The following is a 23245-nucleotide window of genomic DNA, read 5'->3' as shown; positions in this document are numbered from 1 at the left end:
CCGGGTTTACGCCATTCTCCTGCCTCAGCCTCCCGAGTAGCTGGGACTACAGGCGCCCGCCACCTCGCCTGGCTAGTTTTTTGTATTTTTAGTAGAGACGGGGTTTCACCGTGTTCGCCAGGATGGTCTTGATCTCCTGACCTCGTGATCCGCCCGTCTCGGCCTCCCAAAGTGCTGGGATTACAGGCTTGAGCCACCGCGCCCGGCCCTATATTTCTTTTTATAATAGAGATAGGGTCTTGCCATGTTGCCCAGGCTAGTCTTGAACTCCTGAGCTCAAGCCATCCTCCCACTTCAGCCTCCCAAAGTTCTGGGATTACAGATGTGAGCCACCGTGCCCAGTATTTTTTCTTTTCTTTTTTTTAAAGAGTCAGGGTCTGGCTGTGTCTTGCAGGGTGGAGTATGGTAGTGCGATCATAGCTCACTGTAGCCTTGAACTCCTGACCTCAAAGTGTCCTCCTGCTTCAGCCTCCTGAGTAGCTGGTACTATAGGCAGAGCATCATCACCATGCCTGACTAATTTTTTGTTTGTTGCTAGAGACCGGGTCTGGTTATGTTGCCCAGGCTGGTCCAGAACTCCTGGCCTCAAGCTTTCTTTCTGCCTTGGCCTCCCAAAGTGCTGGGATTACAGGTGTGAGCTACCATGCCTGGCCTAGGGAAGGTTATTTGTAATGGATACATAGTGTTCCATCATATAGAATAAAATATCTCAATAGGGGTTGCATTAGCCAAAGTAATGTGTTTTACTTTAGGGGACAACATGCATAAAAAGTGTGTAGCATGTAAACAAGATGCAGTGTTAAGACTCCTTCCCTGAATTTGCATTACAGGTGCTGCTCTGTCTGTAGTCCCAGCTACTCGGGAGGCTGAAGCAGGAGGATCCTTTATATATTATTAAGTTATAATAATTAAAATATGTGTTATTATTGTAAGAAGAAACAGTGAAAATTATTGAAACAATAAAAAATCATATTTCAAATCAATGGGAGAAGAATGAATAATGTAATAAGTGATTCTAATACAAAAGATTTAGGGAAAAATTAAAATTCAGTCAAATCTTTACTTCACTCATATTCAAAAATAAATTCCAAATACATCTAGGAGTCAAATATTTAAAGAAAAATAGAGCTAGGGTATGATAAAGATGAATATTTACATGATCTCAAGATGAGGACATATAAAATAAAATGAAAACTAAGAGATATGATTAAATAAAAAATTTTAATTTGATATGTAAAAAATCCATAAATACGGTCGGGTACAATGGCTCACGCCTGTAATCCCAGTACTTTGGGAGGCCGAGGCAGGCAGATCAAAAAAAAAAATTGTTAATTTGGCAGATAAAATTGATATTAAGTTGTTTTAACCTTCATGAATTTTATTAATTCTAAGGTTGAATATCTTTATTGTCATAATTTTGGCCTATTTTGTATTTATGGTTTTGTTGTTGTTGTTTTGAGATGGAGTCTCACTCTTGTCACCTAGGCTGGAGTGCAATGGTGTGATCTTGGCTCACTGCAACCTCTGCCTCCCAAGTTCAAGTGATTCTCCTGCCTCAGCCTTCCAAGTAGCTGGGATTACAGGTGCCCGCCACCATGCCGGGCTAATATTTGTATTTTTAGTAGAGACGGGGTTTTACCACATTGTCCAGGCTGGTCTCGAACTCCGACCTCAGGTGATCCACCTGCCTTGGCCTCCCATAGTGCTGGGATTATAGGTGTGAGCTGCCATGCCTGGGTGACATTTTTTTTTTTTTTTGAGAATGATACTCTGTTGGAGGTGCTAAAAAATGTGTACTCTCATATACTACTGGTAGGAGCGTAAATTGGTGTAACTCCTCTGTAGGGCAACTTGTAAATCTATAAATCATAAAATCATAAAGCAGCATTTCCCAGCCCTCCTTTTTAGATATTGAAATAAATAGTATTAAATATTATCTATTGTGTAGTGTTATAGATCAGACAATTTATCCAAAGATCACCATTAATTTTCATAGCAAGCCTATGTTTTATGTACATAAATCTACAATGATGAGGAAATGGGGGGTTAAATATTTGTAAGTTTTATGAATTTCATTGTCTTGACGCTGTTTCCCATGTGTTTTTCTCATTCGGTTTGATTTGGCCCAAATGGAGATAATGTTAAAAACATTAACACGGCCCCACACTAAGCCCAAATAAGGCTTAGAGAAAAATCTCCTGCAGCTGCCTTTTCAAATCTTAGTGACAACCAGAGAGAGTGTGGAAGGAGTGACACTCTGTGCTGGGAGGCCCATTGACTGAGTCACATCATCACACCACATGCCCTTGGGTCCTGTTAAATGAAGTGACACCCCAGTATAGGGGCAAGGGATGACTGGGGTGGTAGAAGGTTCTATATGTAGTTGAAATTTCATAGAACCTCTGAGGGATGGAGTGAAGCCAAGAAATCCAAAACCCAGTGTAAATACCTTCTTACTCACTAGGACTCTTACCATCAAGGTAGTTCATCCTGTCTCATGGACTATGCCACATTCTAATATTGGAAGGAATGTATTCCTGCCACTGGATATTTCTCAAAGTATGTATTTGGGTTTCTTGTCTTTTACTTTCAGGGTTAAATTTTTGTCTTTGTTGTTTGTGGTATGAAATGGGTTTTCAGTACCCGAGTTCCTAGCCTTATACTCATAGGAAATAAATTCAATTTTTATGATTCAATTAAGGACTATTGCCCAGGAATCATTTGGATTGTATCATTAAATAGGAGGTTGCCTGTAAATCCATTCTCTTAAAGATTCTAATGACAGCTAGTCATTAGAATTTAAAAAATACTGCTGCTTGGGCTTCATTCCCAGAGATTTGATTCGATCAGTCCAGAATGAACTTAGAATATTCCCAATAATTTCTAATATGAGGCCAGAGTTGAGAGTTCAGTATTTGACTCCTTGTTAAGTTGCCTTCTCTCTAAGGCTGCTGGCCTGTGCGGACGGGAACCATGGGGTCAGTCTTGTTCATGACTGTCTTCCCAGCATCCAGTCTAAGGCCACGGACGTTTGTATTAAATGAATCCAATAATGCCCTTGGAGTTCATTGATTCAAGCAGTGAGTGGCAGGCTGTTTAGATCCACCACTGGGTTTCGGGGGGACTAGAGGCCCTGAGAACTGGTTTGAGTCAAGTTTGGGAGTAACTGAAGGAGACAAGATAAACGCATGATGAGCAACCAGGGTATGTGGGGATTTTAGCAAGGGTTGTGGGCAGACTCAGCTGGCCTTGAGTGTGAGAAGACAGAGTCCTTGTGAAAGGCAATTCTTTATCTCCTGAAGGATGCTGGAATATCAATTACATGAGAAAAGTGAGAGGTGAGGCTAGTTAAGAGCTCGCATAGAGGCGGAAGTTGGTTAAGGGTGAGGTGCCATTGGGACACCCATGTTCAGAGCTGTGCTTTTGTTTTTCTATAATTCTAAGCACAACATGGTGCTATAAACCAGAGAGCTCTGGTGACTACAGCAGTGTTTAAAGAGGAGGCCCAGGGAAGATTAATGAGAACCGGGCAAAAGGGGTAGGTAGGGGAGAGGGGAATAAAAAGTTAGCATGCAACAGTTCTGAAGCCAGAGGGGAGAAATGTTGCTGAATAGGAATTTCTACAAGTCACTATTTGAAAAGACAAAGGGAGGCCCAAGGCTGGTTTCTTTAGAAGAGTGTTTGTTTTGTTTTGTTTTTCTTGTCCTGAAGCAAAATCCTAATGGCGGTGCTTGGTGGGAGGGGAAGCCAAAGTGTAATTTTAATGTATTTGTTGATTTTAAAACATAAATTATTTAATTTTTGAATATGTGTTGTTTTCATAGTTCAAAAATATTAAAGTATAAACAGGTATTCAGTAAAGTCTCTCTTCTATCCCTATTCCCCATTTGCCCAATGTTCCAACATTTAATAAATACTATTATTTGTTTCTAGTATATCCTGCCAGAAATTTTAATACATATATGAGCACGTGTAATTATGTGTATATATTTTAACCTCACCTTTAAAGTTCATATTATATACACCTTCTGCATCTTCCTATTTTCTTTTCTTTCTTTCTTTCTTTTTTTCTTTTTTTTTTTTTTGAGACAGAGTCTCACTTTCTTGCCCAGGTTGAAGTGCAGTGGTATGATCATAGCTTGCTGCAGCCTCAAACTCCTGAGTACAAGTGATCCTCCCACCTCATCCTCCTGAGTAGATGGGACTACAGGTGCATGCCACCACACCCAACTAATTAAAACAATTTTTTTTTTTTTGAGACAGGGTCTCCCTATGTTGTCCAGGCTGGTCTTGACTCCTGGCTTCAAGCAATCCTCCCACATTGGCCTCTCAAAACGCTGGGATTCGGGGGCAGAGCGGAGCAAGATGGCCGAATAGGAACAGCTCCAGTCTCCAACTCCCGGCACGAGCGACACAGGAGACCGGTGATTTCTGCATTTTCAACTGAGGTACTGGGGTCATCTCACTGGGGAGTGCCGGACAATCGGTGCTGGTCAGCTGCTGCAGCCCGACCAGCGAGAGCTGAAGCAGGGCGAGGCATTGCCTCACCTGGGAAGCGCAAGGGGAAGGGAATCCCTTTTCCTAGCCAGGCGAACTGAGACACACAACACCTGGAAAATCGGGTAATTCCCACCCCAATACTGCGCTTTAAGCAAACGGGCACACCAGGAGATTATACCCACCCTGGCCGGGAGGGTCCCACGGCCACGGAGCCTCCCTCATTGCTAGCACAGCAGTCTGCAATCTAACCGCAAGGCAGCAGCGAGACTGGGGGGGGGGCGTCCACCATTGCTGAGGCTTAAGTAGGTAAACAAAGCTGCTGGGAAGCTCGAACTGGGTGGAGCTCACAGCAGCTCAAGGAAACCTGCCTGTCTCTGTAGACTCCACCTCTGGGGACAAGGCGCAGCTAAAAAAACAATAGGGAAAGCAGCAGAGGCCTGTGCAGACCCAAACGACTCTGTCTGACAGCTTTGAAGAGAGCAGTGGATCTCCCAACACGGAGGTTGAGATCTGAGAACAACAGACTGCCTGCTCAAGTGGGTCCCTGACCCCTGAGTAGCCTAACTGGGAGACATCCCCCACTAGGGGCAGTCTGACACCCCACACCTCACAGGGTGGAGTACACCCCTGAGAGGAAGCTCCCAAAGTAAGAATCAGACAGGTACACTCGCTGTTCAGCAACATTCTATCTTCTGCAACCTCTGCTGCTGATACCCAGGCAAACAGGGTCTGGAGTGGACCTCAAGCAATCTCCAACAGACCTACAGCTGAGGGTCCTGACTATTAGAAGGAAAACTATCAAACAGGAAGAACACCTATACCAAAACCCCATCAGTACGTCACCATCATCAAAGACCAGAGGCAGATAAAACCACAAAGATGGGGAAGAAGCAGGGCAGAAAAGCTGGAAATTCAAAAAAAAAAAGCGCATCTCCCCCTGCAAAGGAGCGCAGCTCATCGCCAGCAACGGATCAAAGCTGGTCAGAGAATGACTTTGACGAGATGAGAGAAGAAGGCTTCAGTCCATCAAACTTCTCAGAGCTAAAGGAGGAATTATGTACCCAGCGCAAAGAAACTAAAAATCTTGAAAAAAGAGTGGAAGAATTGATAGCTAGAATAATTAATGCAGAGAAGGTCATAAATGAAATGACAGAGATGAAAACCATGACACGAGAAATACGTGACAAATCCACAAGCTTCAGTAACTGACTTGATCAACTGGAAGAAAGAGTATCAGCGATTGAGGATCAAGTGAATGAAATGAAGCGAGAAGAGAAACCAAAAGAAAAAAGAAGCAAAAGAAATGAACAAAGCCTGCAAGAAGTATGGGATTATGTAAAAAGACCAAATCTACGTCTGATTGGGGTGCCTGAAAGTGAGGGGGAAAATGGAACCAAGTTGGAAAACACTCTTCAGGATATCATCCAGGAGAACTTCCCCAACCTAGTAGGGCAGGCCAACATTCAAATTCAGGAAATACAGAGAACACCACAAAGATACTCCTCGAGAAGAGCAACTCCAAGACACATAATTGCCAGATTCACCAAAGTTGAAATGAAGGAAAAAATCTTAAGGGCAGCCAGAGAGAAAGGTCAGGTTACCCACAAAGGGAAGCCCATCAGATAACAGCAGACCTCTCGGCAGAAACTCTACAAGCCAGAAGAGAGTGGGGGCCAATATTCAACATTCTTAAAGAAAAGAATTTTCAACCCAGAATTTCATATCCAGCCAAACTAAGTTTTGTCAGTGAAGGAGAAATAAAATCCTTTACAGATAAGCAAATGCTTAGAGATTTTGTCACCACCAGGCCTGCCTTACAAGAGACCCTGAAGGAAGCCCTAAACATGGAAAGGAACAACCGGTACCAGCCATTGCAAAAACATGCCAAAATGTAAAGACCATCGAGGCTAGGAAGAAACTGCATCAACTAACGAGCAAAAAAAACAGTTAATATCATAATGGCAGGATCAAGTTCACACATAACAATATTAACCTTAAATGTTAATGGACTAAATGCTCCAATTAAAAGACACAGACTGGCAAACTGGATAAAGAGTCAAGACCCATCAGTCTGCTGTATTCAGGAGACCCATCTCACATGCAGAGACATACATAGGCTCAAAATAAAGGGATGGAGGAAGATCTACCAAGCAAATGGAGAACAAAAAAAAGCAGGGATTGCAATCCTAGTCTCTGATAAAACAGACTTTAAGCCATCAAAGATCAAAAGAGACAAAGAAGGCCATTACATAATGGTAAAGGGATCAATTCAACAGGAAGAGCTAACTCTCCTAAATATATATGCACCCAATACAGGAGCACCCAGATTCATAAAGCAAGTCCTTAGAGACCTACAAAGAGACTTAGACTCCCATACAATAATAATGGGAGACTTCAACACTCCACTGTCAACATTAGACAGATCAACGAGACAGAAAGTTAACAAGGATATCCAGGAATTGAACTCATCTCTGCACCAAGCGGACCTAATAGACATCTATAGAACTCTCCACCCCAAAGCAACAGAATATACATTCTTCTCAGCACCACATCGCACTTATTCCAAAATTGACCACATAATTGGAAGTAAAGCACTCCTCAGCAAATGTCAAAGAACAGAAATTATAACAAACTGTCTCTCAGACCACAGTGCAATCAAACTAGAACTCAGGACTAAGAAACTCAATCAAAACCGCTCAACTACATGGAAACTGAACAACCTGCTCCTGAATGACTACTGGGTACATAACGAAATGAAAGCAGAAATAAAGATGTTCTTTGAAACCAATGAGAACAAAGATACAACATACCAGAATCTCTGGGACACATTTAAAGCAGTGTGTAGAGGGAAATTTATAGCACTAAATGCCCACAAGAGAAAGCAGGAAAGATCTAAAATTGACACTCTAACATCACAATTAAAAGAACTAGAGAGGCAAGAGCAAACATATTCAAAAGCTAGCAGAAGGCAAGAAATAACTAAGATCAGAGCAGAACTGAAGGAGATAGAGACACAAAAAACCCTCCAAAAAATCAATGAATCCAGGAGTTGGTTTTTTGAAAAGATCAACAAAATTGACAGACCACTAGCAAGACTAATAAAAAAGAAAAGAGAGAAGAATCAAATTGATGCAATAAAAAATGATAAAGGGGATATCAACTGGGACCCCACAGAAATACAAACTACCATCAGAGAATACTATAAACACCTCTACGCAAATAAACTAGAAAATCTAGGAGAAATGGATAATTTCCTGGACACTTACACTCTTCCAAGACTAAACCAGGAAGAAGTTGAATCCCTGAATAGACCAATAGCAGGCTCTGAAATTGAGGCAATAATTAATAGCCTACCAACCAAAAAAAGTCCAGGACCAGATGGATTCACAGCTGAATTCTACCAGAGGTACAAAGAGGAGCTGGTACCATTCCTTCTGAAACTATTCCAATCAATGAAAAAGAGGGAATCCTCCCTAACTCATTTTATGAGGCCAACATCATCCTGATACCAAAGCCTGGCAGAGACACAACAAAAAAGAAAATTTTAGACCAATATCCCTGATGAACATCAATGCAAAAATCCTCAATAAAATACTGGCAAACCGGATTCAGCAGCACATCAAAAAGCTTATCCACCATGATCAAGTGGGCTTCATCCCTGGGATGCAAGGCTGGTTCAACATTCGCAAATCAATAAACGTAATCCAGCATATAAACAGAACCAAAGACAAGAACCACATGATTATCTCAATAGATGCAGAAAAGGCTTTTGACAAAATTCAACAGCCCTTCATGCTAAAAACGCTCAATAAATTCGGTATTGATGGAACGTACCTCAAAATAATAAGAGCTATTTATGACAAACCCACAGCTAATATCTTAGGACAGTTAACGGAGGGTTTAATGAGCCCCTCTAGATGACATCTGTGCATGTTATCACCACCTGAACCCAAAGGACTGCTTAAAAAGTGGACATTCTGGGCATTCTGGCAGAACCACTGGGAGAGTGTTAGGGGAAGGAGGCAACAGGTAGACATCTGTCTTTTCCAGCAGCGTGAGGTCCAATTGGTACAAGGCCAAGAAAACACCAGACCAAAGAGCTCACAAGAATGGTGAATCAAAATAAAATGCTCCTTGTCTAGGTGTGTGGAATGGTAAAGTTTGTTCCTGACTTACAATGTTTAGACTTAACGATTTTTCTTCTTTACTGATGGGTTTATTGGGATGTAACCCTATTATAAGTCAAGGAGCTCCTTACCATTTACAATGGGATTACGATTTCTACTAAATCATTAATCCTAACCCATTATGATTTCTACTGAATAATGCTTTTGTGCCATTGTTAAGTCAAAAAATTCTAAGATGCACCATCATATCACTAGCATTAAATACGTGTTTGACGTACAATATTTTCAATTTGTAATGGATTATTTGGACGGGGCCCCATGGTAAATCAAGGAGCAACTGTATAAATATTACATATGGAAGTATCTTTTTTTGTGTGTATACATATGTATATATATATTCTTGTATACACACAGACACACACACTATATATATATGAAATTTCATATATATATATGAAATTTAGATGCCTTTATCAAATGCCTTTCAGAATTCAGGGAGATTATTGTCTAATTTTTGCCCTGTGAGCTACTGATAGGGTGAATTATATTCTTTTCTTTTCTTTTTTTTTTTGAGACGGAGTCTCACTCTGTCACCCAGGCTGGATTGCAATGGCGAGATCTTGGCTCACTGCAACCTCTGCCACCTGAGTTCAAGTGATTCTCCTGCCTCAGCCTCCCAAGTAGCTGGGATTACAGGCATGCGCCACCATGCCTGGCTATTTTTTTTTTTTTTTTGAATTTTTAGTAGAGACGGGGTTTCACCATATTGGCCAGGCTGGTCTTGAATTCCTGACCTTGTGGTCCACCCACGTCAGCATCCCAGAGTGCTGGGATTACAGGCGTGAGCCACTATGCCAGGCCTAATTATTATTTTCTAGTGGTGAACCAGCCTTGCATTTTTGGTATAAAGTCCAACTGGTCATTATGTATTCGTTTTAAAAAACAGCTTTGGCCGGGCGCGGTGGCTCAAACCTGTAATCCCAATACTTTGGGAGGCCAAGATGGGCGGATCACGAGGTCAGGAGATCGAGACCATCCTGGTTAACATGGTGAAACCCCGTGTCTACTAAAAAATACAAAAAACTAGCCGGGCGAGGTGGCGGGCGCCTATAGTCCCAGCTACTCAGGAGGCTGAGGCAGGAGAATGGCGGGAACCCGGGAGGCGGAGCTTGCAGTGAGCTGAGATCGAGCCACTGCACTTCACTCCAGCCTGGACGACAGAGCGAGATTCCGTCTCAAAAAAAAAAAAAACAAAAAAAAACAAAAAAACAGCTTTAACATTTCCATCACCCCAAAGTTCACTCATATCCATTTGCAGTTTATCTATGTTCCTACTGGTATTATTCTGTTAATGTTGTGCTAGATTTTGCTTGCAATTATTTAAAAATTTTGTGCATTAATGTCCACTCCTTTTTGTATTACCTTGTTGAGGTTTGATATCAATTCTATGTGTATTTATTAAAAAATTGGAAACTGTCTACACTCTTAGAACAGTTTAAATAATATTGGAGTTACCTATTCCTTAATGTGTTGTAAGAATCTACCATGAAACTCTCTGGGTCTGGGAATTGTTTGGGGATAGCTCTTTGACAGAATTCTTTCTTTCTTTTTTGGCATCTGGTTTGTTTAGACTTGCTCTCTTTTCTTGGTTAGTTTTAGTCATTTATGTTTTTACTAGAATATTACCCTAGGTATTATCTCGGTTCCCCAATTTGTTTGTATGGAGTTGAGCAAAGTGGTCTTTAAAATTTTTAAACATTTTTCTTTGTATTTGTGGTTACTTCTCTATTGAAACTTTTTATTTTGTAGATTTCTGATTTTTCTTGATTACCTTACCTATTTTATTCCCTTAAATCGCTAGTTGTTACATTTACTGCTTCTACTTCCAAAGTTGTATAAGAGGGAAGGCTACCCTGTAAGGAGCAGTGACCTTTCAGTGAAGGGGACAGCTAACCCAGTGATTCTCACCCAGGGCGATTTTGTCCTCCAGGGGACATTTGGCAATGTCTGGGATACTTTTGGTTGTCACAAGGGGCAGCTGTACTACTTGCATCTAGTGATTAGAGATCAGAGATGCCGCTCAACATCCGACAATGCACAGAATAGCCCCAACAAGCAATTATCTTCTCAAAACGTCAATAGTGCCAAGGTTGTCCTGAGACCGATCAGGATGGGAGCTGGGAAATACATGTTTGAATTTCACTCTCTTCCTAATCACCCTCCAACATCCGGCTGATACTCCCCTTGGGTTAAACCCAAAGAAAAGCCAGAGAACAAGGGAATCTATCCATGTAGCCCATCAAGATTAGATTTCTGGGGCAAAAAGGAGGGTGGATAACTGTGAAGAGTGGAAAGAGAAGATAGTCATTATATAAACATCGTGATCAGTGTTGTGTTCCTACATATGACTCCTGGAGCCGCTGAGCAAGGGTTTCTCTTTATACCTAGATGTCGGGGGAATTTCTCATTTTAGCAGTAATGCCAAATGGATTTCAAAAGCACTCACACCAACAGCAATGCATGGGATCCAGATCCCAACACTTGCATTGCTGTTTTTTACTTTTGTCAACTCTGGCTGTATAAAATGGTACCTTACGGTACCTAATTTGAATTTCCTTGATTACTAATGAGGCTGAGCATTTTTTGATGTTTATTGAGTTTCCCATTTTGAGAAACACTTGTTCATACTACGCCCCCAGTTTTTCTTTTTTTACTTGTAGTTTTTAGTATATCCTGAATATAAATTATTTGCCCTTTATGTGTTGCAAATATTTTCTCACACTTTATGACTTGTCTCTTTCCTTTCTTCTTAGTGGTGTTTGGATAAACAGATGCTTTTAAACTAATTTACCCACCTTTTCTTTTAGGGCAGTGTTGTTTGAAGGTCACTTAAAAAGTTCTTCCTTTTCCCAAAGTCAGAAATGGTTTCTTATATTTTCTTTTAAACTTTTAAAATACTTTGCTAATCACATATAAGTCCTATATAAAATCTATGTGAGATTTATTTTTGTGTATATATCCAGATATGTATTTTTCCATGTGGATTACCAGCTGTCCCACTACAATTTATTGAATAGTTCCTTCTCTCCTCAGGATCTATAATGCTACTCTGGTATATAAAAAGTCCATATAAACTCTGTTCAACTGGTCAAAGACTCTACACCTATATCAATATCACACTGTCTCAGTTACCGCAGCATTACTGCTATTCTTCATCTCTGGTTCTCCTGCCTTTTCTTCTTCAGGTGCGTCCAGGATATTCTTAACCTTTTACAGATATTTCCTGTTCACTTTAGATTCTTTGATTTTTTTTTGGGGAAAAAGTGCACGAGTCACCTGCTATTCTTATTTTTATTCGACTGGTTCATTTTTATTACCTTTCCCTCATCTTTACACTTCAATTTCCACTCTTTTAGTGATTATCTTTGAACATTTAATATGTGTACTTGACTTAAAGTCTAAATTTCATCAGCATCTTAAAACTTCTATTTCCCATATTATTGTCAACTAGTACTTTCATTCCACCTTGTTTTAAAAATCTCAACTCTACTACTTGTGTATTGCAGACAATGCTTATTATAGTGCTTTAAATAGTCCTGTTACAAAATTCAGAAGGAATAAAAGGATATACAGTTTAGTCTCTTTCACGTCTGATCCCCGTGGCAGAGGTTTCCTCCCAATAGTTCATGTGTATCCTGAAGGAATTTTATTCATAAACAAGCAAAGCATGTTGTACTTTTTCCTACGTATACAAATAGTAACAAATCATACACATTGGTCTTGAATATTATTCCTTATCAGTTATATTATTTCAGCCTTTTTACTGACATGTTTGCCGATTTCTTTGTGCACTATGCTTCTTGCATCCTGCTTCTCCTCTTTTGGATTCAACTGCCTTCTTTGCTAAAGAACAATCTACTAGATCTCTCAGCAAAAGAGCAGATGCGTTTTTCATCCTCTTTTTTAAATACTAGTTTATTTGTGTATAGAATTCTAGGCTAACAGTAGTTTCCTCAGCACTACCAAGTTATTTTGTCTTCTGGCTTCTCTTGCTGCCACTGATCTGCTGTCCATTTATTAATCCTTTGTCTTTTCTATTACTTCTAAGAATTTTTTTCTTGTCTTTTGATACTCTGCAGTTTCACACTATGTCTAAAATCAGATTTGCTTTTATTCATCCTCGTAGGTGTTTCTTTTTTTTTTTTTTTTTTTGAGATGGGAGTCTCACTCTGTCGCCCAGGCTGGAGTGCAGTGGCACTATCTCGGCTCACTGCAAGCTCTGCCTCCTGGGTTAACGCCATTCTCCTGCCTCAACCTGGCGAGTAGCTTGGACTATAGGCGCCCGCCACCACACCCGGCTAATTTTTTGTATTTTTAGTAGAGACGGGGTTCCACTGTGTTGGCCAGGATGGGCTCGATCTCCTGACCTCGTGATCTGCCTGCCTCGGCCTCCCAAAGTGTTGGGATTATAGGTGTGAGCTACCGCGCCCAGCCTAAGCTGCTACTTCTTTAAAGATTCATGTTCTCTATGAATTCTGGGGTATTTTTCAAGTCTCTCCCCTCCCCTATTCTTTATGCTGTATCTCCTCATTCTATTCTGTCTCCTAGCCCTCTGATATCTCCCATATCTTCCTCTGTGCTACAATCTGTGTTTCCCACTGTATCTTCTAGTTCCCCAATTCTATCTTCAGATATGCCCAGTCTGTAGTTTAATCTTTTTGAGTTTTTAATTTCTAATTATATATTTTTAGTTCTAAAGACTTACCTTTTCAAAGACTGCCTTCTTCACAGCGTCATCTTTTTTTTTTTTTTGAGACGGAGTCTCGCTCTGTCGCCCAGGCTGGAGTGCAGTCGCCAGATCTCAGCTCACTGCAAGCTCTGCCTCCTGGGTTTATGCCATTCTCCTGCCTCAGCCTCCCCAGTAGCTGGGACTACAGGCGCCCGCCATCTCGCCTGGCTAGTTTTTTGTATTTTTTAGTAGAGACGGGGTTTCACCACGTTAGCCAGGATGGTTTCGATCTCCTGACCTCGTGATCCGCCCATCTCGGCCTCCCAAAGTGCTGGGATTACAGGCTTGAGCCACCGCGCCCGGCCCACAGCGTCATCTTAATGGTTTTATTTCTTTTATTCCCACCCTCACCCCAATCACTTTAAACAATATTTACTACTTTGTGGGGGGTGCTAATCCTCCAAGATTGTGTCTACTGATTTGTGCTCACAATGCACTGTTTTGGATTGTTGATGAGTTCATCTGAGTGAAGCTCGTTTCTTCTAGGCAAATATGATGCAGACTGCATTATGGGTATGTCTGTCTGTGTACATACCCATATCAGTAATTTTTAAACTGAGATCCCCGTGGGTTAGGGATTTATATACATTTTGAGCTTCTTAAGATTTCATTAGAATAAAGGAATTAGTAGCTAATACATCTTGCAGTTTTAAAATTCTATGCTCTATGTTTCCGTGACAAGTGGGAAAACTCAAGCCACTAATTCTGGAGTATTCAGAGAAATAATATTAATTATAATAACCAGTTATTGGCAAGTACAATGCTTAGTAGCATAGATAGAAAATCATTTATTACGCTCAACAACCTTATAAAGTGTTATAAAAATCTTAAAAGGTTACATAATTTGTTCAAGATCACACATATGGTGAGGGGTAGAATAAAAATTAAAATCCATATACATCTGACCCTACAGCCTGATCACTTAATCACTATTTATTCACCTAACAAAAAATTTACTGAGGAACACTATGTGCCAGATATGCTAGGTGCTACGTCTACTGGTATACAAAGCAGATGTGAAACCTTTCAAATTATCTGTGAAGGATCAGTTTCTTTCTAAGTTTCCAATCCATTGCAAGTCAATATTTCAATGAAAAATAAGAAAAAAAAAATACTACAGCAATGTCTTGCTACAAAAGTTTTTAAAAATTTACCCTTACTTTTTGTATTCATATCTCCATGGGCTGGTAACAATATCAATTTGCAGACCAATCCCATCTGCAGATCACACCTTTGTAAAGCGCTGCTTTATAGTAAATGGGCATACTTCTTTGAGGGGCTCTTCATATATTTGTGTTACGGAAATGACAACTGTGGGTGGGTGACAAGGTGGAGACAACACTGCTAATAATAATGGCTTTATGTGAAGAGCAGTAATTAAGTATTTTAGGTCATAGGCTGTCTAAACTAGTCAGCAGAAAAGGGTAGGAGGTGTGGAGACACAGGAGACAGGGAAAGGCATATTACAATTTAATTTTATAGAAGTCTGACAGTTCTGGTGAAAAATGAGTACCACCACTATACTTGGTTCCTCTGTCACTCTAGTCCTGTAATAGGACAGGGCAGCAGGTAAAGGCACAGTCAGGAGTACTGATCGTAAGAGCTCTGGGAAATTTGCATGTTTCCTTGGCTCATCAACCTGCAAACAACTGGATCACAATAAACACCTGAGACTGGCATGCATACTTGAAACAGCAGCAAATACCTTCCATATTACCCTAAATGAAGCAGACACACAGAGCTGCTGAAATGTATTTAAAAGCCAAAAGACTTAAGAATTATCTGCACCATCATTCTCTTCTTACAGAAAGCAGGGAATTGATCACACACAAGGAAATTAACATACTGAAGTCTAATATACACATGTGATTATACTTTCTTTTAATAGCAATAAATACCACTAACTTTGAGATTTGGAAACTTATAAGAATGTTTTCATATGACACAGAAATAAAAATATATTCCTTTTTATAAGTTAAGAAGATTAATTTCCCAGGAATGAGCTTTAAGGTTTACCAAAGTTGTGCTGAATAGACTAAATGTTGAAAGTATCTCACAGCTACTTTCATTTTAATGAGCAAGTACAGCTACAATATTCAGTATTTCAAACTTCAAACTGCATTATTTATCACTATTAGACTCAGAACTACATTGTTTTCCTGCAATTGTGGTTTATTGTAATCTTAATTCATTTTCTCAAAGACCATTCAACACATTTATACTATTCCAGTAATTACCATGCTACCCAGAAAAACAAGTGAACAGTTTTATTAAGAATTAAATGAGGGTATGGAATGTGATACAATACAAGTATGACATTGAAGATGGGTATAATAGTACTACTTGCACAAAAAGTTAAATTTCACTTCAAAAAAAAAAAAACACAAGACAAAAGAAAAAGCAATTCCATCATCATAAAGTAAGCTATTTCATGCAACGTACTAATACGCCCCCTCCCCCCAAAACCCCAACTTCCCAACAAACAAAAAGCTATCTGAAAATACTGCCATGCTAACATATGAACCACGGTATATTCATTCATGGAAAAACACACTCATTAAGCAATTGATTAGATGAAATAACACAGTTTGCAATATTGTAAACTCACAGACCACAATGATTTCACATGAAAAGCAATTTCAGATTCACTCATAGGGTGAGTAATATGGGCTACATAGTTGCGAGATAAGGTAAATATAAACCCCATTAATTCTCTCATTATCTTCTAATTATAAAACCTGGAAGCTTAGATAATCTGAAAAATTCATATAAAATTTGGCATACTCCGCTTGTGTTCCAAGAAATGACTTTAGGATATTTATAATTATTAGAGAGCTGTATAAAAAGCACTTCAAGGCCAGGATTTGACTTCTTAAATAACGATCATAATTTACATCACAGAAACAACTCCAGAAATGCATTTACTCTGATCAACTCTTATTCAGGACAAGGAACATGATTTTCTAGCACTTTATGTACAAGTTACTGCAAAGGGCCAGTTAATTTACAGACTGAATAAAATGTAAAATAAAGGTGAACTGGTACAGAGAGTGATGGAGAATGTTCTCATTAAGTGAGTAAAGATCTTTCCTTGACTTTGAAGGGAGCTAGAGTCAACAAGTAAAAGAGACTGCCAAGCCGTAATGGACGTATGTCTCTGTAACAAGATGCTTAAGCATGCTTCCTGGAAAACAGTTTTATATTAGAAAAATAGGAATGGCATTTTATGGGACAGCATTTCCTTCTATAGCTGCCAAACTGAACACAGGCCTGGTCACCATATGGTGCACAAAGTGAGCATATTTCCAGTTGGGCATAATATCATGGAGAGAAAACCCAGGAGCAAGAAGCACCTGTTTCACTGCACTTGCCCATTCAGGAGGCCTGGAAGGGACTGAGACAAGTACATTTTATAGTTCTAGGTTAAGTTTACCCATGATGTATAGATTGGCTACAAACACAGCAATAAAACCAAGTAAAAAGAACCGGAAAAAAAATACTCAGGATAAAAAACTACCCAGTCCTGTTTGTGATTTTTTCCCCCTTTTAGATTTAAGGTAATTAGAATAGATTGGGAAATGATTTAGGATTACCCTTCCCACCCTGGAAATGTAGCATCCTACTTACGTTCCATGAAAAGAACACAGTAATTGTTCAACAGCAAGATTCAGTTTCTCTAAAAAACAGGAGCACTTTGCTCTAATTTTCACAGAATGACTTTAGAAAATTTTCCAACATGAGAGCTAGAAATTGAGGCCAGTAAAGAAGCTTCTTTAGTAATCAGGACCTGCCATAGTTAGAGCTCTTTGGAATGTGTCTTATACATACAAAGGTATCACAAATTAAATCTTCAGCATATTCATAAGTTCTTAAATGAGAAAGATTTCTAGTGACAGGTAAAGGCTCCCATCAGCAAATTAAATCTGATACCTCAATCTTTCCCAACTAACAACTCAACATAGCCTCTGGAATCAAATGTAAAGATCACTCAATCATGACGATGTAAGATGAAGTACAGATGAATGATACATATGAAAAAAATTTTGTAAACCGCTGCCATTCTAAAACAGATTTATATTACAAAGCAATGTAAATAAATATTGGGCTAGTACAAAAGCTCTTATTTACAGTTTTACAAATGAAATTGTATTCAGTGTAAATGCTGTGTTTTAAAGAACACAGTATTGTATCAGTAAAATGAGTTCTGTTGAGGGCATTACAGTTTGTTAGAATCAATGCATAACATATCAAAGGTTCAAGTTAACTCTGTTTATAATTTAGTACAGACAAACCCAGTTTAACCTGGAATGGCATCTGTTAAAGTGCTGAAAAAACAGGAAATATTTAGAAAACACTGTACATTATTAAAGCTTTATCAAGTCAGAATGTTAAACTTCGTTCACATTTGTATCCTTTTGCCACAGGCCTGTGGGCAAGATTTTTTTTCAGCAAAGGAGTAAAAGGTAGAGGCCACTGCTGCTTTGATGATTTTAGGTTCAGTGGAATTAGTTTCTTAAAATAACTATTTATCCATCAACCATACCTTCAGGCCTCATAATCTGGTAAGTAATTAAATACTCAGGATAAGCCTGGAAGAGAAAGACAAACTCAAATAATGGTCCACAAATTTTCCTTAACGATAAATAGAGATTCCGTAAGTATTCCTAGTCTTAGGGAGGAGGTTCTAAATTAGTGTTGTAGATCAGAATCATCTAGGGACATTTTCTCAAAACATCTTTACCCTGACTACAGTTCTTTAGATTCTCAATCAGCAAGTCTAGGATGGATACTAAGTTCATGTCTGATTTTAGTAACTGAGGTGATTCCAATATCTACCCCCAGTTCACAACACTGCTCTAGAACTACTTTTGGCTTTTACTGAGCGCAAAACACAATTACATACTTCTTTGCTACAGACAGGCTGTTAAATACAAGATTTCAATCATTTAGAAGAGCTAAAAAAAATCCAGAACAATTGACAAAATTTGAATAAAGTCTTCTTGTTTTTAGGAAATTTATAATTGAAATAGTTAATGGTAAAGGGACATGTCCTGCAACTTACTCTCAAACAGTTCACAAAAAAATATGTACAAACACACACGCAAGGCAGGAAGGAGAGAATGATAAAAGAGAAAAAAGAGAACAAAATATTAACATTTAGGAAATCTAGGTAAAGGTTATAAGGGAATTCTCTTCACTATTTCTGTAACTTTCCAAATCTGAATTATTTCCAAATAAAAATTTTAAAAAATCCAGCTAAGGTAGTATGTCTTCTCAATTCAAGAGATTGGTAAAAAGTTAAAGTATGCCTCTCTAGCATTTTTGAAGATGAACAAATAAAACTGCATTACCTGTTCTCCTCTGTAAATAACATATTCAGCTAATGCTAGGCCGTTTACACTGGGCCGACCAGTGACTGAGTGATGACCTGGAGGAGAATGTGCCATTTTCATTGCACTGAACTGCAGGAAAGACTTTCCCAAGGTTACCCGGCAAAAGAGCAGCTGCCTATAAAATGAAAAGGAAAAGATCACCCTGAAGGCAAACTTGACACATAAATATGACAATGTGTGGACACGGCATAAGTTTTACAAATTTATTTATACATAAATACTTATAATTGTTTTTATCATTTTACCCCTAAAAGAACTTTTTAAGAATGTCTTCTATTACTCTTATTAATGAAATAATCTGTCAATTTAGTTACTCCTTATTTTAACTATAAAACCTGAAAAAGGTAATAACCTTATAGAGATGCAGACTCTACCACCTTGTTTGTGTCTCAGCAAAAAACACAAGTCAATGACAAAGTGGGAAGGAGAAAGTTTAAGGGTCTTCCATCAAGTGGCTTGCAAAGTTGGACACATATCTAATTAAGTCCAGTTGATTTTTACCTTCAAAATACATTTGAAATCCATTTACTCTTCTTAATTCTACTGTCACTATTAAGTCAAATCACTGAAATTTTCACCTGGACTATCACACAATGGCTTTCTAAACCAGTCTTCCTGTTTCTTCTCTAAGTCCTGTCCAAACCTTTCCCATCCAAGTAATTAAAACAAACAAAAATTAGATCAAGTCACTTTTCTGCTTAAAACCTTTTAGAGGCTGCTCACTGTACTTGGGAGAAAATCCAAATTCTGTACAATGGCTCCAATTTCTTGAATCTCATTTTATGTTCATTCTGCCCCATGCACATTAGTTTTCTTCTCTTCACAAGGGCCAAACTTCCCTTATTAATGGTTCCCCCATCCATATAATTTTCTCCATTACTGGAATGGGATCTATTTTACCACTCTTCCACTGGCTGATACACACTCAATTTTCAGACTTCCCCTGAAATGTTACTTCCTTAGATAGGTCTCTCCTCACCACCGGTTTCAGAAGATTATCCTCCCACTCCTCTCAGGCATGTGATTGGCCTTTCTTAAAACAACCTTTTAGTATTAATGTTACTGTTTCCTTTTAGAAGATAACAGGAGATGTCAGTAGACCAGTTGATGGTTCTATCTTCCAAAGAAGAGGGAGGTATTAGAATGTTGCTTATTACTAATAATTAGAACTATTTAGCCTTCAGACCATATATGACAAATAAAAACAGCAGTGTTCAAATTTACAAAATCTCAGGAAATTACATGCCTCCTAACCACTCCAATTTATGATCTAAAATAGAAGTGAGTGGGACATCATACATAGGATGGCCTACTGTGTACTACCTATGCAGTCCTAAATTTAGAGGGATAACAGTAAGAACAAAACAAACACAAAGAAAGAAACTGTTTCCCTCCATGACTGCAATTCTTCAGCTCGGAAGTCCTTTGAAATCAGCTGGGAAGCTTTAAAAAATTCTAATATCCAGATCATGCCCCAGACTAATTAAATGAGATTCTGTGAGGGTGGCACACAAGCATTAATAGTTTTTTAATATTCCCTGGATGATTCCAATGTGCTGCCAAAGTGCAAAATACTGCTCTAAGGGTTTTTTCTAGATCAGTGGCCAGAAATACAGCGTCACATCTGGGAACCTGGTAGAAACTCAAATTCTAGAGCCCCACTCCAGATCTACTAAATCAGCAACTGAGAAGGCAGAGCCTAAGAATCTGTGATTTAAACAAGCCATCTAGGTGATTATATGCATGCTAATGCTTGATAAACTACTGCTCTATATATTCAATAAGCAGTGCCCTGTTGAATAAATCTCAGGAATTAATCTTACTGGATTTTTCAAATGGCATAACTTTTTGCCTATAAGGATTTTATAAGTTAGGGACAAGTTACTTAAATAATTTTTAACAAGTGAGTTAGAACAGGTAATTAAAAGTGGAAAAAAAAGTGCAAAGTAGTTATTTGATTATTATTTCCTTTCAAAAAGGATCAATGTTTTAATTTTAAGTTCTTATAGTAGTATTGCAAATTGAGGATTAGGATCGTATCAGAGTGGAAGAGAGGCTCAGGCACTGCCATCAAATAATTAAGACTTGACAAATAATGCCATTTTAGCATTTGAATACTAGATTTTTAAAGAGTCCACAGAGTCCTACAATACTCAAGGGCTACACAGTAAAGCCTCTTTCATGCCTAATGTTACTTTCTACTCAGCATGCTTTAAGGCACCAGATAGTCTAATGATTAGTCAACCAGGTCAAGTGCTTAAATTATAATTGGCCCATACGGATCATTTAATACATATTAGCTATTATTATGATCGGTGAGAGGGCCAAAAGCAATCTAAAACATGCCTAGCGGGGGTGGGATAGCATTAGGAGATATACCTAATGTAAATGACGAGTGAATGGGTGCAGCACACCAACATGGCACATGTATACATATGTAACAAACCTGCACACTGTGCACATGTACCCTAGAAAGTATAATAAAACAACAACAACAACAAAAAACATGCTTAGCTTGCATTTCTAAGGCTGTCCAACATAATGCTTTGCCCTCAAAAATGTAACTAGTTCTTATCTGATTATTACCAAAATAAATGAGAACAAGAGATCTCTTACCTGTGGCAAATGTAACAAGATCTGTCTTTGTGAACTGGACACCCAGTACCACCTCCAATTCCATATACATATTGATTGCTTTTGGAAGAGTTTTCAGCAAAATAAATGCCAGCTCCAAACATGCCACCTATGTACGCATGCCTTTCATCAAAGCCTTTGTGGATAATTGCATTCACAAAAGGAGACCCTGAAACACATATAGATGGTTAACAACAATTTAAAATTTATCTTAGAAGAAAAAGTAAAAAACTAGTTTCTTAGAAATTGAATTCTTAAATATACAGCCCCACCATAATAAAGCCAAAATGAAAAAGGGTAACAAGTTATCTGTCAGCCAGCTTACTATTTTAGAATAAAGAACTGCTAACATCAACTAATGTTTCTAATAGAGTGCTGGGTCATGTGCTAAAATAAGGACACAGATTGAATTAGAAAAACAGATTACTTGAAATATCAATGTAAGAGTTACCAAATGCCAGACTGCAAATCCATAAAAATCCAACACCAAGAGCCTCATAATTCACTTTAGATAGCAAAGCTAAATGCAATTAGGTCTTAGAATGATGCCTATGCCTGTGTGGTTTGTTTTTAGATATCAAGTGGCTCAAGTAGACTTTCACATTCTTTTTTTTTTTTTTTGAGATGGAGTCTCGCTCTGTGGCCCAGGCTGGAGTGTAGTGGCATGATCTTGGCTCACTGCAACCTCTGCCTCCCGGGTTCAAGCAATTCTCTTGTCTCAGCCTCCTGAGTAGCTGGGACTATAGGTGCACACCACCACACCTGGCTAATTTTTGTATTTTTAGTAGAGACGGGGTTTCAACATATTGGTCAGGCTGGTCTCAAACTCTTGACCTCAGGTGATCCACCCACCTCGGCCTCCCAAAGTGCTGGGATTACAGGTGTGAGCCACCGCACCTGGCCCCATTTTCACATTCTTATTCTCCTTCTTATACCTCTTCTCTTCTAGCCTTCCACTTCTGCCTTTCATCAATTGCGATACAAGATTCTATCTGCAAATGTGGTGCTTTCCCTCACCCCCTGCATATTGACTTCCCTTTCCTCTTTCCTTGGGAGTGGAATAGAGTGACGGATGGAAAAAGTCAAGAAACCACAGCTAATTCATTTATCAAGATCATGTTCCCTGTCCACAGAGAGACAGGAAAATATACTGAATTCTACTTTACAGAAATACAGATGAATAGAATCACTTTTTGAATTAACTTGGGAAAACCAAAATTATTTATATTACAAATTAGAAAAACCACATTATAACCATCACGTTAACAGGTAATAAATATGCTCTGTGTCAAGAGATTATCATGATAATTATTTAGGGTTTTGGAATAAGGAGTTCAACATGTTTAGATACTGCACATGAATCCATTCTATTACAGCCATTCTCCCAGGGTATTATGAAATTTACTGTGTTTTAAAGAACTTTACAGGTCTCTAAATTTTTTCTGCAATCAAGGACAAATGAAGAAATAGACTGGAACTACTATGGGTAATGTACTTGAAGACCTCATAAATACTACATTAATATATTTAACTTCGCTAAAATTTGAAAGACTAACCAACACCTGCCAGCTTATAATACAAAAAAGTAGAAAATTCCAAGAAGAATAAGTAATTGTGCTTTCAATTTAATTCTATGGTTTCAATTCTACAGTCATCAGAAACTCTTCAGGTTCAATAACAATGGCTGTTTGTCAAATTGTGTGGGTTTGATACTTAGAATCAAAATCAGAATAGGATGTATATCTTCTTCTGAGGTGATTCCCAGGTCTTATTTTTAATTCAATCAACTAGTTAAAAGTAAA

At 38.7% G+C, this 23245-nt stretch overlaps 1 protein-coding gene across 1 annotated transcript in view; it reads right to left on the bottom strand.

Moving 5' to 3' along the window:
• Nucleotides 1–14870: 14870 nt before the first annotated feature.
• Nucleotides 14871–23245, bottom strand: part of TNKS2 (tankyrase 2) — a 67680-nt gene continuing 59305 nt past the window's right edge. The window contains exons 25-27 of the mRNA XM_033224232.1: nt 21426–21612; nt 18768–18924; nt 14871–18005 (exon numbers count right to left, since the gene is read on the bottom strand). Coding sequence (XP_033080123.1) covers nt 17943–18005; nt 18768–18924; nt 21426–21612 — 407 coding nt within the window. The 3' untranslated portion in view covers nt 14871–17942. The remainder of the gene's footprint in view (nt 18006–18767; nt 18925–21425; nt 21613–23245) is intronic.

Source organism: Trachypithecus francoisi, unplaced genomic scaffold (genome assembly GCF_009764315.1).
Source record: "Trachypithecus francoisi isolate TF-2019V2 unplaced genomic scaffold, Tfra_2.0 Contig01436, whole genome shotgun sequence".
Classification (NCBI taxonomy): Eukaryota; Metazoa; Chordata; class Mammalia; order Primates; family Cercopithecidae; genus Trachypithecus; species Trachypithecus francoisi.
The sequence above is the reverse complement of the archived record's forward strand: the minus strand, read 5'-3'. Positions and strand labels throughout refer to the sequence as shown.